The sequence below is a fragment of the Cheilinus undulatus genome, linkage group 9 (assembly GCF_018320785.1).
Source record: "Cheilinus undulatus linkage group 9, ASM1832078v1, whole genome shotgun sequence".
Taxonomy (NCBI): domain Eukaryota; kingdom Metazoa; phylum Chordata; class Actinopteri; order Labriformes; family Labridae; genus Cheilinus; species Cheilinus undulatus.
The window spans coordinates 35917981-35934423 of record NC_054873.1 but is presented as its reverse complement, the minus strand read 5'-3'; the positions used below and the strand labels follow the sequence as shown (position 1 = coordinate 35934423).

General features: G+C 38.1%; 2 protein-coding genes across 4 annotated transcripts in view; both read right to left on the bottom strand.

Annotated features, from left to right (window-relative positions):
* LOC121514969 (1-phosphatidylinositol 4,5-bisphosphate phosphodiesterase gamma-2-like) overlaps positions 1-1543 on the bottom strand; it is a 45522-nt gene extending 43979 nt beyond the window's left edge. For 2 of the 3 annotated variants that reach the window (XM_041795458.1, XM_041795461.1), the window contains exon 1: positions 1380-1543. The gene's annotated coding sequence lies outside the window, so the exon portion shown is untranslated. The remainder of the gene's footprint in view (positions 1-1379) is intronic. The other variant, XM_041795459.1, reaches the window with a different exon arrangement.
* A 3189-nt stretch (positions 1544-4732) lies between these two features.
* meak7 (MTOR associated protein, eak-7 homolog) lies at positions 4733-16165 on the bottom strand. Its single transcript, XM_041794710.1, has 9 exons — positions 16108-16165; positions 14331-14507; positions 13312-13578; positions 13018-13162; positions 12717-12928; positions 11890-12076; positions 8915-9033; positions 7443-7622; positions 4733-6676 (listed from the first exon to the last, which is right to left on the bottom strand). Exons 2-9 carry the CDS (start codon positions 14499-14501, stop codon positions 6548-6550), a joined length of 1410 nt encoding a protein of 469 aa, XP_041650644.1. The 5' UTR covers positions 14502-14507; positions 16108-16165; the 3' UTR covers positions 4733-6547.
* Positions 16166-16443: the final 278 nt, after the last annotated feature.

Here is a 16443-nt window from a genome sequence, read left to right as displayed (position 1 = left end):
GCATATTGCTGAAAGTGCACACTTGTATGATTAAATGATTAAACTTTTGAATTTCTGAAGTTAATCATGATTGAACAATTGTTGTTACACTGTGAAATTCCGCTTTTTGCTTTTAAAACTTTTTTGATACACATTAGACTTTGGTACTGTCTTAAACTAAGGATAAATGACTTTCTGTTTGATACAGACCTGCTTTTATTATGAAGATTACAGCATTAACTTAACTAGAGAAAAAGGAGCTTGTTATGGATTGAAAAGTAAATATGCGTAACAGTGAAAAGGTATATTTTTGATAACACAAGGAAGAGATGGCTTCTGACTTGTCCACTGAGTTGTCTGTGAGTTTTTTCTTAAGTGAAATAAAACATTAAGGAGCAGTGGTGGACTTATTTTACTTTGCTGCAGCTACAGGTAGACGCTGCGATTAATTATGGTTCAAACATTGTTAATGCTCTAATGATGGACCTTAGTAATCACCATTAATGCTTTAATAATGAGAGCCCTAATTTAAACACAAGAAATAATGTAATATTAGCAAATAAATCACAGAAAACTGAAGATCAACTGATCTTTGGCTGTTCATGCTGCTGTTGCATTGAAACAGTGTTTCAGTACTGATATTATTTGAACGCTTCAGCCATTCCTCTATTTAACTTCATAACTTTAACAATTCTGTTTAAAGTCTGCACGTTTCATCAGACCAGCAAGGCGTTTTAGGGAGATTGGATATTTTGGAGAATATTTATATATGGAGTTTATATATTAAATTAATAAAGCACAATTTAAGTCAAATACATGCACATATAACACCACTACAGTTGGATAATTTGATGAAAGCCACAATGGTACAAAAGGAGTGGCTGTTTAGGGGCCAAAAGAGTCGTCTGTTATTACTGAGAAAAACCAAATGATCCAGATCACTTCAGAGCCTCAATCTTCAGACCCGGTTGAATCTACTTTATAACAAGACCCCTTGCTAACGCTGGACTCATGTAAATTGTATTCCTACTTCTATAGCCTACTGCATGTTGACCCAGAGATGCACTTGCCCATCTTTGTGGCACCATGTTGAACTTCTACAGACTATGTTTTGACCAGAGATCCACCATAAGAGCCTTTGCTGTCATAACCAGAACAGATAAGTGTAACTGGTGTCAGTAGGCCTGCATTATTAATAGCGGTATCAGCCGGTATGACAGGGAGGACTGGCTGCACGTTATGAGCTGCACTGAGCCGCCTAGTTACAAAGTTCATCTGCAGCCCAGCAGATATGCCGCCTCTGAAAAAGCGGATTTCCCCTCTTTTTATTCAGCTCAGTCAAAAAAGACACAGTTTAACACGTAGAAATTAAGATTTTTTTAAGAAGGTTTAAAACTTACCTTACAAGTGAAACCGATCTGTTCAGCTCTGCAGACTTGTTCTTTATCTGTTCATGGTTTGAAAATAATAAAATAAACTGGAGAGGATGTGGAGTGTTGACAAAAAGGCCAGCCGCAAAACGGTCAGTTCCTCTATCTCTGTGTACAAGGAAGTAAAAGTTAACTTGCATTATATGCATGGTCTACAAGCTATAAAAAAAGTCCGGAAGCAGGGACGGTATCTATGCAAACTAGCCTGAGCAACAGTAGGCGTGTGACAGACGAGGGGACGTTTGAACCGACACCAGGCTGGATGGATGCTTGAAATGAAGCGACTTTTGCCAACACAAACCGAGAGCAGCCTGAGGATGCGTCAGTAGGCTTCGACACTATGGGGTTTCCTTCTTTTATATTAAGATGCACCAGAATATCCTTCTGCATTTTCTATTTATGGGAAGATCCCCCAGTTTAAAGTTAAGAAATGGGAAGGAAAGACATTTTTAATTAATTACCTTATCTTAAAAAAAAAAATATTCAAATAGCCTTAGAATAATACATCATCTGTTACCCCAGTAACACTAAAACACCTGCCTTCAAACCCTTATTCTACTAAATTGCACATGGTTGTACATTATTAGAATAATTATTACGCCGTAGAATAGTCATTATTACTTATGTTGTTGCCTCACTCAGTGTTTTTCAAACTGGGGCCCTGTCCTCCTGGGGATGGCCAGGGGAGGGAAGAAGGTTAAGACAGAACAAAAAATAAATTCAAGGAGTAATATTTTTTCAATGAAATTTAAAATAGAAGTTGTAAAAAGGTCATTGCATAATGGAATCTCTCCGCCCTTTCAATGTGACATTATTTTAATTTTAAAAAATAACACATAGAATTTTAGTCAATAGGAAATGTGCAGCCAGTGACACAGATACACCAGAAAGTTGTGACTCTGAAAATCACATTTTGTTAGACTGTTGTTTAAGACTGCTCACAAAAAAACAACCAGTTAAATCAACATCATTTTTAATATCAAGAAGTTATATATTTAGTTGCCATGGGGGCATTTAAGAAATGCTGTTGCAAGAGGGGGGGTCCCCACTATAGACTAATCAGGGTCCTTTCTTTGGTAAAGTTTGGAAACCTATAGGCCACAGCCTATATAGGTTATTAGACTCTGGTGGCGACCCCCATCTTACAACTTCATTTCTAATCACTTAAATATTTTTTCTTTAAAATTGGTTCCATCCAAATATTATAATCAGTATACTTTTGATGCTATAAACTATCGTTGTTAGAGTCCCTTAAACTAAAACTACTGGGGGGACTTCAAGTATCACAACATTTCCACAGGAGTTGCGACTCATCTTAACTGTTTTTTCAATTGTATATATAAACCTATCACAAAAAGTAAGGAAATTTGTGTTTGGTAGATTATTTCTTTGCTGTAACAATGTTTCTTGCCAATAAATATTATACTGTTTTTCTGTTTGTAAGGAACATGCCTTTATGGGATGAGCAGCAGAGCTGAGTATGTGGGCTGCACCCATGAAAAAGTTGCTAAATCTTCTCTGCCAATGGCAAACAGCTTATTCTGCGATTGACTCTTTCAAGACATTTTGCAGTCTGTTCTGTATTGTCTAGGCAGAGAGCCGTCGGCCATATCGTCCTGTAAACCTTAAATGCAAATCTCTAGAAGACAACCTACTGTTCCTAGGTGCTGACGGGGTAGGAAATGGCCTTGTTGGGGTGGCGTCTTCTTAGGATGCCCACCTCTTTGCGGCCTAACTCTGACATCCCCCATTAAATGGAACTTCAGAGATGATACTAAATAATGCCACAACTGGGTTTTGTAGAACACCAGCTTAAATTTACCCTCGGGCCCTATCCAGAGCAGTCAAATGTGGCATACCGATTCATGGAGCAGACACCTAACAATCAAGTGCCAATCGGGTACCTGATTGTTAGCACCTGGGGGTACCAGAGGCATACACAGAATAAGCTGTTTGTCATGGGTGCAACCCACATACTCAGCTCTGCTGCTCATCACACAAATGCATGTTCCTTACAAATGTGGCACCATTTATAATTAACAGGATTCCCAACAGTATAAGAATTAGAAGCATTGTTACATCAAAGAACTATGCTACCACACACACGTCTTTACTTTTCGTGCTTAGTTTTTCTTCTCATCAAAATTCTACTTACCGTGTTTCTTTTGAGCTTACTTATTCTGAGCCAAAAGAAAGTCTTAAAAACAGCTGGAACTTTTTTGCAGATCCTGTAGACAAAGTTGACCCTATTTTTCTTACCTTATCCTTGATTTTTACTTGGTTAAAATTATGTTTCAGATGATAAATGTTTCTGTCTTTCTCAATTTCTCACTCCGGGTCTTTGCTGAAACGTAAAAAAGGCTACTTTCTCTAACTTTTCTCTTCTAACACTGACCCAGTGGCACAGTAACAAGCAGAATCAGGAAAAATGGTTGGCAACGCCTGATATTTCATCTTATAATACATATGACAAACTGACATATGAAAATGTGATGATATAAATAGGTAACATTACTAAAAGTACAGCAAACTATATCAAAGTTGTAATGACATGATATCATTGGAATTATTGGACCCAAAAAAAAAAAATCTGTCTTTAGAATTACTTGACCATGTGAATAAATGGCAACATGTTTGCAGATCTGACCTATAATGAAACTTTAAATTAATGCACAAAGAAAAACTGTGAAAATACAGTATACCTGAATATCACATTAAATTTCATGACATAATGATATAAAAATAAAATATATTCAGAATTCAAACATTATGTACATTTAATACAGTAAAAATATCAAAAATATCTAATAATGTTAAATGAGCGTCTTAATCAATTTGTCAGAAGAGATGACTTCTTAAAAAATGAATGAAAAACACATTGATTGATTTGCAATAAAAGTTAAGCATCACTGCATTTTATATACACTGCTGTTATACAGAAGGTTTGTTGATCTGGTTTTACAAATGTCATGAGTGTTCTTAAGTAAGTCAAATATATTTTTGTATTTGATCATTTGATAATGATAATATATAGACAAGTTCAAGTACGCTATGAAGCGGTGTCCTTCACACTGCTGTGTCTAACATCATGACACATTTGCATGTGTAACTTGGCTCAGATATTTGCATGATAGCAGAACAGGAGGTGAATACAGCCTTTCAGTCTGTGAGCAGTTTTTTTACTATTAAAACAGTTCCAGAGCTCAAAGTGCAGACCTTGATGTTATATTTATGACATTTATCAGCTGCAAATAACCAGATGAAGGCATGGTGACTAAACTAATGAGCAATGGTCACTCAAAGAAATAAAGTAGGACAGAAATTCTCACAATACTTCATTATTTATTCATTACACCCACATGTACACTCAAAGTCCTCAGTCAACGTCAAACACTGTGTTGAAGACAAGCGAAATTCAAACAGGTAGTTCACATATTTAAAAAAAACAACCACACAAACTGATCACATACTGTGTCAGTCTAAACATGAATGTAAAGACCCAGAATCATTACCCAGAAGGTCCTGGGTTCACATTTGTGATTGCATTTCATTCTGGGGTGGAAACATTTAATATCAGTAAGAGTTTTAATGTTTTAATATGTTTTAATATCTTCCTGGCTGTTACGAATAAGGAGCTTGAAAGTAAGGAGAGGAAATGTGTTTTAAAACTGTATTTGTTTTTTAAAAGCTCTTAACATCCTAAATATAATCAATGCTCTGCCAGAAAGGTAAAAAATAAATAAATAAAATGTTGGGATGGCTTTCCTGCCAGTCTGGATAACTTGCTACTCAATGCTTAAGACTAACCGCCTATTAATTAAAGATGACTTATCATACCCCTTAATCACCTTTTGACACAGTCCCCTGAGGTCAAAATGAGCTTCAAAGTGAGAATCCTAGGTTTGAGTTCAACCTGCAGCTCCTTTCCTGCACTTCATTCCCCACTGTCTCTGTCCCTGATTTCAGGCTCTATCAACTGTCCTGTCCAAAAAGGGCATGGAAGTACAATAATAAATCTAAATCAAAGTTGCAAACTCTGGATGATGCAAAGCTAGCATACACTGGGCTTTCTTAGTGCCACGGTTCTTACAAAAACAGCAAGTAATTAACATTTGTGACAGTAGAACAAAATAAAATAAACACCTGAGACATCAATAAACTCATTAAACTTAACTGTAATCCTGGTATGTCAGGTCTTTAAATAGACCTGAGCCACAGGTCTTTCTCTTTAGTATTAGTGAGTTGTGTCTCTTGTATCAACAAAGCTCCTCAAACTTTCCAGTTTGAATTAGGGTGAAATCTCTACTGTGGAGGAATGCTGTAAAACTTACACTTCTCAGTCAACCCACACATGAGGATATCTCAGTAAATACTCATAAATTAGTATCAATGGCTCAGATAAGAACTAGAAACATAATTTTTCAGTGGTGTAGCAAAAAAAAAACTAACAGTACTTTTGATTCTAAAATAACCAGTCACATAGAGCTTTTTAAATATTATCTTTCTAAAATGAGTCAAAGAGAAGTCTTTTCTCCTTTGTATATTTATACCTCTGTTTTTATCAGTAATGTAGTTGTACTGAATCTTTGAGATGAGGAGGAAGCTAGCTGAAAGTAAAACTCCCACTGTACCAGGTGACTTATGTACAAACCCTCACCTGTAGTCAAGGGCTGTAACTAGTGACCACGACAATAACAGATGATATCCAAGTATTGCATTCAGGTCAGCTGAAGCTGCTGCTGGAGGACTAGTGGGTCTGCTTCTTCTTGGAGATATATTTCTGTGATATTTCCAAAATATTACTTCAAAACCGTTTTCTTCAATCAAACACAAACAGCTTAGCTAAAGTGTGTATACACTTATAAAACAATTTCTGTTCCAGCCGTACATGACAAATTAAGAAATGTTTTAACAGAGAGTTTGCTACTGAATTATGATGATGCCTTCTATAGCTAGCTGTCTCACTGATAGGGGGAAAATTTAAGAGTCCACACAGAACAAGAAGGAATCTGATATCACTGTGTGTATTGATGACTACTTTAGTCTTATAGACAAATATAAAGGTTAAAAACGACCCTACTCATGTCCGTACCAGTCTCAGAATATCAGGATTGTATCCCTCCATGTCTGTGTTTCAGTCACTGGTCCTGGTCTTCCTCTGGCTCCCTCAGTCCTTGACTGTGCAGAGTCTTCCCTGTCATTTCCATCATGGCCTGGACCTCTGGATCCACATCTAGGATGCTCCTCTTTCCCCCCTCCTCCTCACCCTGAAACAGAGAACATAAAGAGATGCAATAGGGGTTGATTTTTAATAAGCACCAAGGAACACCTGTATACCGCTTATTAATACTACTACTTTGTGGTTGTAAGCCCTTATAAACTATTTAGGGTGTAGCATAAACTGGAGCTGTGCAACTAACTGTAGAGATTTTACCTCCAAGCAAACATTTGATATCTTCTTAAAAAGTGAAAGTTTCCGGGACATGATGATGCGGCTGGGCAGTTTACTTCAAATGTACTTCATATCTTTGTTTTAGTTGATAAAAGGTAGATAAGAGATAGATAAAATAAGTGAAAACTTCATACGACTCCTTTGTGATACAAAGCAAATTTCTTTAAGATATTTCATTCACAAGCACAGGTGAGCCACAAAAGACTTTTGCAAATGGAAAGTCTTCAAAAAGCCTTGAATCTATGAGATTCACACTTGTAAGAAGTAAATACGTGTCTAATATGTCTTTTTTTTCATTAAACGGGTGGATGGTTTTGTTTTACTTCAGGTGAATTTTGACTTCAGAGAGAGATCATTGTATGAACTGACACGCTAAATAAAGAACTGGTTGAAATACTAATTTCAGAAATGTGCTTAAACAGTATTAGCTCTGATTTGACCATGACCATTTGAATGTACATTTCATACCCCACCCAGCCTTTGTACCCATTTTTCTTGTCTTTCCTGCCTCCTCTGAGTCTGCCTTAGAACAAAAAGCTATAAACTTGATAACTTTAAAAACAACCAAGTGTTCATCTGACCTCCTCTGGTTCTGGAGGTTTTCCCACAGCCCACACTTCCATCGAGTCCACTTTGAAGTCTTCCTCGCCAGAGAGCTGAGGGCTACCGTAGGTGGTGCACTTAGGCCGCGCTCTGCTGTGACCTCGACCAAAATCACTGTCCAACCACAGGCCAAAGTAGTCATGCTGGCCACCCATGCCCTGTAAAACACAGGAGAACCAGAACAAAAACGAAAATGAATGTAATAAAAATAATTTGTAATCCTTTATATTTCTGTCTTAAGTGACAGAATTACTGCTACAATTCAGACGCCAGATAAATCTTGATTAAAGGTCACATATTATGCAAAATACACTTTTTCAGGCTTTTCTAACAAAAACATTTGCCCCTTGCCTGTCCACAATCCCCCCAAGAATCAGAAAAATCCATTCCCTCCTCTTTCTTTTTACACTTTTCATAGTTTGTGTGCTGAAACAAGCTGTTCTCAGATTTTCCCCTCATGATATCTTGTGGGGAGTTAGCCCTGACCCCAGGTTCAGTTGGCCCTCCCTGCATGGATGAAAGTTCCGCCCTCCTTTCCTGATCCTCCTCTCAGCTGCCATATCATAAAGTTATCAATGAATAGCTCCAGAGATGTTTTCCTAATGTGTGCTACTCTGATCCTGGGTTTGTTCTTCACCCCTTTTTAACATATTTTTTAGGGCTTTTTGTCTTTATTAGACAGGACAGCTGAAGAGAGAGTCAAACCTGCAACCGGTGCAACGAAGACTGCTCCCTGTATAAATGGAGACCTGCTCTGCCAACTGAGCTAAACAAGTGCCCTTCTACACAGCAGCCCCAAGTAAATCTAAGCTACTATCTGACTGTGGCTTTATCCACACCTAAAAGGAGGGCATTTGATAACTAAGCCGACCTCATTGTTTCCAGTTTTGCTATTACATACTGTACATTCAGGCCTAGTGAAGGCTGTTAAAAAATTTGACACATATCCTTGCCCAATTTTAAATTTGATCTCATCAGTCGCAAGGCATCCTTCCTTGATTGTTCCTGTTCTTATCATCTTTTCTAGAACAAAGCATTTAAAGCAACATGTCTTTATCAGTCCTACAGGGAGAGCTAATGATTTGTGTTAAGAGAAATAATGCATGATGTTTGTTCCTGTTATTATAAATGCATACTATTATTCTAAATGTCCGGTTTATGTTAAAGATCATGTGAAATGCATATTTAGTTTTGTTAATATTACAGAAATTAGTTCTGATATTGTCTAAAATCCTTGTTGGACGAATAACTTTATTTTGAATGGCTTTTAAAATGAAAACCAAAACGAGATGAGTAACCATGTGTTCCCCCTGCTTTTTGGTGCAGTCCCCCCCCCCCCCCCACCCCCACCCCCCCACACACACTGAGTGTTCTTGCCAAAAAAGGAGAATGACATTTTTCCCTTCATATGATACTGAAGTCCTCCTTTGTTAAAGCAGCGAAGCCTCACCAGTCCGTTGGGCATGGTCTGCTGGTTCTGGTTGAGGTACATGAAGTGTTGATTGTATCCTGTAGCTGTATAAACTCTCAGTGTGGGGAACACGGTGAACAGGAAGCATCTGGAGTCACCTACACACAAAAAAGTATACAAATCATAAAGCTCTGAGAGAAAAATCAAGTGACTGTCTTCATTATTCAAACTAGTAGTACTGCTTCCTCAATGTGTCCTTTCATCACAGCTCTCTTCATCTGGGGTCTGACAGATGTTAAAAAGAAAGTACTGTTGTTACCACAGGATAAAATTAATACTACACTAACTGTGTGTTAAAGTTGAACAGATGAACTCGCCTGAGAGTAAGTTATTTATAAGCACACTCAAAAAACAGCAGTATTATCAAATTATTTGTAATAATTAATGTAAAATATGATTGTAAACATGCTTCTTTGCAATGGCCTGACCTTATCAAATCTTTTAAATATATAAACTTGTACTAGATTTATAGACAGTGTTGTAGAATCCATACTATAAATATATTTCAGTTCAATCTTCAGTTTAGTATGAAATTCAGGGGACTAAAATACAGTTAGCAAACAAACCAAAGTTCAAGCTTACAACCTCATGCTGATTGGTTATTGTTCTGTCATAATTTATGTTAATAACGGTTTACCTGTGTCTTTTATTGGCTATTAGTCAAATGCTGATAACAGTAAAATAAACTTAAACATTGGTATCTTTTACCTGATAGTAAGTAGGGATGTAATGCTACTGGGCCTGGGCAATATGGCTTAAACATCATATTACTTTTTTGCCCTTTGTGGTAACCGTTTTATATTACAGTATTACAAAGGTAAAAGAGATAATGCATTTAAATGCATACTCAGGGGTTACAACCCCCTTCTCCTCCTAAAACAACCTTTCATGTCTTTTTGCATAAGATCACAGGAAAAAGTTTTTGTGAGTCTCTCTGTGTTCACTTCTTGAGAACTGAATCTGTAGTTGTTCATTCCTTTTCCCTTTTGCTGAGGTGTGAAAACACCACATTTCCTGATGTGGAGGTTCACAATGAAAGCATTCAAGAAAACAACAACATACTTTTACTGTTAAGGATTAGTTAACAGTACCATGTTTAGCAAGTTTATGCTACTGCAGAGCCTGTAGCTGCTTCTCTGACTTTGTTTATTGCTACAGCCCCCTTCTTTGGGTCATCACTGACTTAAAACAAGCAAATTATCAGTTTAAATTCACCTTTAAAAATTAAAGCCACTGTGATACATGTCACTGCAGCTTGTTTAAAGCCACAGACAGGCTGATGGAGAAACTATGTAATGTAAGCATGCTTCATGTTACTGTTATTACAAACATCATAATGTCTAAAGTGACACAGAGACAGTTTAGACTCTGAGGCCTGCTTAAGATTTTATTGTATTTATTAAAAAAAAAACAATCAAATTAGGTAAAAATGGAAAAAAAAACTAAATGATGCTACAGCCTACGACCAAGAAGGTCTTCAAGACATCAATTATTTTGAAATAAATTACTCAAAATATTAGAGTTTGGCATTATATTTTTGTTTCGTTTTTGTGATATTTTATATTTATCAATATTAGCAACCTGAGTTCTAATCAGTACCAGTGCTGTATTTAGTTTAGTACTGATACTTTCCTCTTATTTGGAACGAAGAAAATTTTGATCAGAAGCTCAGAAAAGCTTGAGTTAAAAAGGTAGAAAGTTAGAATTCACTGAATTGTTTTTAGTGAAGCTACTTTTCCACCTGAAGACAGTCAAAGGTAGTTCAGTTAAATTTGATTCAGTACTGATATTCTTGCAGCTTTTGTACCCCAAGATCTGTTGTATGTATCCTTTCTGGTCCATGTGAAAACTCAGATTTGAAGTATATTTTTTCCACATGCATTTGAACCGGTAAACACATGTACCATTAACCTGACACGCCAGATGGATGTGCTTCACACATCCATCTGGAAAACTTTCCATAGACGGCGTTTGGGAAGGGGCAGAGCCTTTGAAAAAAAAAACTTGGAAGGTGACTGGATGAACGTTCTGTCTGTCACATCTTTACGCGCCAATCAGATCAACAAAACACATGACGTTGTAGCCCCCAACAGAGGTGCGCTGCTACCGACGAATAAACTCCATAGATAGCTGCAATATGCGAACCACGGTGACTGTAGACATGTTAGTACACCACCTTTGTCGTTACTGAAAAGAAAACAACTCAATGCTGTTCTTTGTTCTTCTTTTAACAAAGAAATGTCGTCAAGTTCTGATAAAACTGGCGCTTTAGCAGCATCCATGCTAATGTCTTCCGCCATAATAGCACCGGCCTCTTGTTCCTGCTTGCTTATGTCACGACTCTGCGGCACCCAAAAGTACTGCCCCTCGACGCTGATTGGTCCTGTCACTTTCTAACTGGGCCCAAACGGTTCAGACGAGAGCTTTGTATGATGGATCAGCCAGTAAGAAACATGGAAACGTGTGTATCCATCTGCTTTGCAAGGTTAGTGTACCAAAACATCCTGTAACAAAATGCTTTGGTACATCTACATGTTCCTTTATACCAGTGGTTTACAACCTTTTTTCCTTTGGACCCCCTACTTGTATTGAAGAGAACTTAGAAAAAAAATAGTGACACTTCGTGGCCAAAATTAACATAAATTTTAATTATATTTTGTGTAAATCCAAACAAGGCAGCCCTTAACACAAATTCTTTTACCCAAAAACCTTGTACGAATTATTTAGAAATGTTATACCATGATTTTTGTTAACATGTGCAAATCTAATTTTAACAACCTCGGAGCAGACAGAGCCTTGCACCACCCCGAGATCTCTGGCGCCCCCCTAAGGGGGTCCCGGACCCCGGGTAGGGAACCAAGGCTTTACACCCCTAGTTGTAAATTGCATTTGTGTAATATTTCAAACCAAGCGTATAATTATTATGTGAAGAGGGCTTAAGTTTCTTCACTTACCCTGAAACTGAGGTTTGACCTCCCAGGCGTGAGAGGCAAAGCCCCCAAACATGTGTCCCTTTGTGTCTTTGAGAAGAAGTAGTGTGGGCCCTCGCTTCATCAGGCCTGCCACCATCCTGGTGAAGCTTTCTCCATGCAGGCGTGTGGAAAACACAAGCCTCCAGGGGGCGTTGTAGCTGTCTGGCAACTGGAGATATTAAAATAGTGAAAGTACTAGTATGTTTGAATTTCAGTAAAAAATATATACATACCAAGCAAAAGACTAAGGCAAAGTGAGCATGTGCAGGCATGTTAGAGGATGAGAATTATGCTAAATTTTAAGTTTGTCTCACAATGTAGTCATGTCACCAAACTCCAAAGAAATCCCTACATTTCAAAAGCTTAAAGTTACCCTTAAATTTAAGCTGTTGTATCTGGTAGATCTTAGAGAACTTAAATGGATAAGGAGGGATAAATGCTTGTTAAGAATACTACTTGTGGCATAAATAAACTTAACCAGAAAAAAAGAAAAAGAAAAAAGATATATCCAGTGTAGATGAATGGATAAACCTGGTGTATAACATATTTGTGATGGAAGGAATATCTTTAGGCATGAGAACCCAAAAAGATGAATTTAAAATAAAAGTGAAGACCCACATTACTGCCTTAAAACAGCTTAGTAAGTGGTTTTGTTGAGGCAGGGTTGCATCAGGGAACTTTGAAAAAATTTTAAACGCACTCCAGGGTGTTTCTTAGTTGTAAAGTCTGGGCCACGTTTAGCAAAAGAAAAAGTAATCAAACTGTGGTACTATTTTACAAACATGATGTGTATCCATTTTTATACTGACCTGCGGTGCCAGAAACATGACGGTTGGGAGATCCAGGAGACAGCTCAGCTCTTTCCAGGGTGTCTCCTGACAGGGGGGCAGCAGTGTAGGGGCTGGCCTGCCACTCAGGGACACATTCAGGCCCTCAGCGACCAGCATCTCCAGGTACAATGACACCTGAGAGACCCTAAAGACCCAGTCTTCAAGACAAGAAACATCACAAGCTCCCTGATCTGTAGGACAGGAGAAGAGAGGAGCATTAACATATTTTCTCACTACTGATACACAGTACTCTGAAACCTTAAGCCCAGCTGTTTGTTACCTGAGGGTTTGAGTTCAGAACACAACTGCTCTGCCAAGAGTTTGACACCCAGCGAACAATCACCCATTCTCTCTGGCTGCCAGCCCTGCAGGCGCCCCCTCTGGGTCTGAATCTGAACTGCAGCAGAAATCAGGTCCTGTAGGAACTATAAACAAAGGGCATGGGACAGAGAAAAGAATACACAGGGAAAGATAGAGAAAACTGAAGACTTAAGAGGTTTATCTTAAAAGAAGGGGAGCAAACTTTAAGTTTCCAAAGCAACTGAAACATTATTTCATGTTGCTATCTCTTTACCTCTGTGACTTGCTCACATGTGACCGTTGATGCCACCACGCCCCCGCGCTGAGACATGGCCATGACAAGAGGAGCCCGTTCTTCTGCAGTACCTCGCAAGGTATCTGCCAGAAAAATGACCAACTGTTCTCTACCAACTCCGGATGCAGCAGGGGCGCTGTTGGTCTTCCCAGAAGCTCCTGGTGCTGCCAGTTCAGGGTTGATGCTGCACATGCACTGGTAAACCCTCCTCACCATGGAGTCTGGAGCCAGGCTGCCCATTGAAGACTGTAAGAGGCAAAACAGTGCAGAAAATTTGACATAGGGGCCCACATGCCCTTGTAACAGAAAAGCAGGGTGTAATTTAAAAGAAGATTAGAGAGATTTCCCCACTCTGGTACAAATCTTCATGTCTGCTTACTGGAATCAGTAGGATAAATGAACTCATACTCATCTTGGCAAATGGTACTTAATTAAAAGTGACTTCAAGCATGTTGGTTCAAGAAGAATTTAATTTGGCATGCATTAAACATTTTGTCTTCATTGTGATGTGATACTGTACATGCCCCACTGTTTCCACATGGAGAAAAGACTAGGAACAAGATTGAAAACCTCATACTACTTCATTGATTCAACTTAAAGAAACCAGTTGAAAAGGCTTGGAAATTGGTGGGGCTTTTTTTTCAAGTTTGATTTTCCTGATTAATGTATTAGTATGCTCGGAAAATTTACTTGATAAAAGTTAGAATAAAAGGAAATGAGGCAAACCTTTACAAATGCACCTGAAAGACTGAGTAAAATATTCTTCAAGACTATAAATAACTTCTAAGAACAACATATGAGAATCTAATTTAACTTTCAATTTTCAGACGTAAACACTGGAAACTTTATCCCACAATCTAACTGATTAATCATAAGGATACTTTCTGAAACAATGGGTAAAGATGTTTGTTTCATAAAGACATAATTCAATTCTGCTTAAGTTCAGAATTTTAGTTTTAAACCTACGTATGATCCGTTCACTATTTTAACAGTCTCACCTGCAGCATTTCAAGCGTGAGATTCTTTCTAGCAGATGTCTTCCCAGAGGATCCAGCAGGCCCCCCAGCACTGCCCAGGAGCTTGTCAAAAACCCCCTCCACCACAGGCCGCTCCTCTGGACGGAAGCGGGCCAGCCGCTTCTGCACCACCACACTCTCCGTGTTCCCCATGGCGCCCTACACTCATAGCAGGACAAAACAAATATGAATCAGTTTTGTGGTGTGTACAGTCAAAATGTAATACACAGAATGAAAAATTATGGCTATATCATAAACAGATCAAGGTCATTTAGTTCAAAAATTGTTTTGATGCTGAAATATGCTGGGAAAAATCTATGTCATATCTGCTGTTAACTGTGCTTTTAAAATATGTATACACTAAATATAAGCTACACAATTTCATTAGGTACACACGTTCTATTGCTCATTAAAGCCATTATCTGATCAGTCAACCACCAATGCATCTAGGCATACGCACATGAGCAAGACAATTGAATTGAGCATCAGAATGAAGAAGAAAGGTCATTTTAGAGACATTAAACATGCCACGGTTGTTGGCGGCAGGCAGGATGGTCTGAGTATTTCACAAACTGCTGAGGGTTTTCACGCACAACCATCTCTAGGGTCAACAGGGAATGGAAAGGAGAAAATATCCAGTAAGCAGCAGTTTTCTGGGCCAAAATGCCTTGTTGATGGCAGAAGTCAGAGGAGAACGACCGGACTGGTGTTAGCTGATCAAAAGGAAACAATAACTTTAATAATTATTCATTAAAACCAGGTTATGCAGAGCAGAAGAGTTCCTCTGAGTACCATATGCAAACCTGGAAGTAGATATGCTCCAGCATCAGGAGACCACACTGGTGGCCTTCTTGTTAGTTATAAACAGGAAACTGAGGCTACCATTCAAATGGGATCACTAAAATTGTACAACAGAAGATTGGAAAAATGTTACCTGGTCTGATTAGTTTTAGTTTCTCATGTGACATTTAAAAAGCAGGGTGAAAATTTGGCATGAACGACATCACAAACTGCTAAAACACCAACAGCATTCTGAAGTTTAGTCTGGACTTCAGCAGCAGGTTTTGACCATGTCTGCATGCCTAAATGCATTGACCTCTGCCATGGGATTAGGTGATTTGGTGATTCATGGGCATATTGAAAGGTGTACCAAATGAAGTGGCAAATGAATGTAAATACTATGGACATGTATTATATATATGTATGCACCTGTTGGGTCTCTCACCAAAAATGATCTAAAAGTCATTTAATGCATTTGTTTAACATTCATAATATCATTCATTAAAATGTAATGTAGCGTTCATGTAATCTTGGTATTTCCTTTACTTTAGCAGTCATGAGGGCTGAGGTGTAACAAATAGCTGTACGAATAATTTTCAATTACAGAAACAAAAACTGTAATTGCATCATTTAATTTCAGTCGATCAATTGAATTGTAAAAAAAAAAACGAAAAAAAAAGGCTTTAAAAGGCTTTAAGTCAGGTTTAGCCAGTGTTTACTCAAAGTTTAACAGCTTAAAGTATAATCTAACCATCCAGAAAGTCTCAAAGAACCGCATTTACGACGGACCAGATACCGTTATGGTTGGACCTAGGATGATTAGCCCATGCTAGCCAATGAAGCATACAACTTATGTTCTGTAAAATACGCACTTATCAAAATACTTTATGCGTAACTTTCAATGATATACGGTACGCGTCAGGATTTTTATTTTGCTAGGCATTTTTGAATGATCTCACAGTTCATTTGTACAGCTTACCTTTTAAAGAGCTGCAGCTTGTGTTTCCATCCTACCCCTACTGACAGCAACATATAAACTTCCGGGTGATGATAGATACCAGTAACCAATCAAATAGGCCGATGATCACATGCTGCATTGTGATTGGTCCATGGTATTAAGCGAGGTAAGAGTTGATAACGGTATGTTCACTAACAATAATCGATCGTTTGAACGCAACTAGTAAAAGTATTATTTCCGAGTAGCCTAAACCAGATGTTTTTAACTGGTGGGTGAGGCAAGGCAAGGCAAGTTTATTTGTATAGCACATTTCAGCAACAAGGCAATTCAAAGTGCTTCACACAGGTCATTAAAATA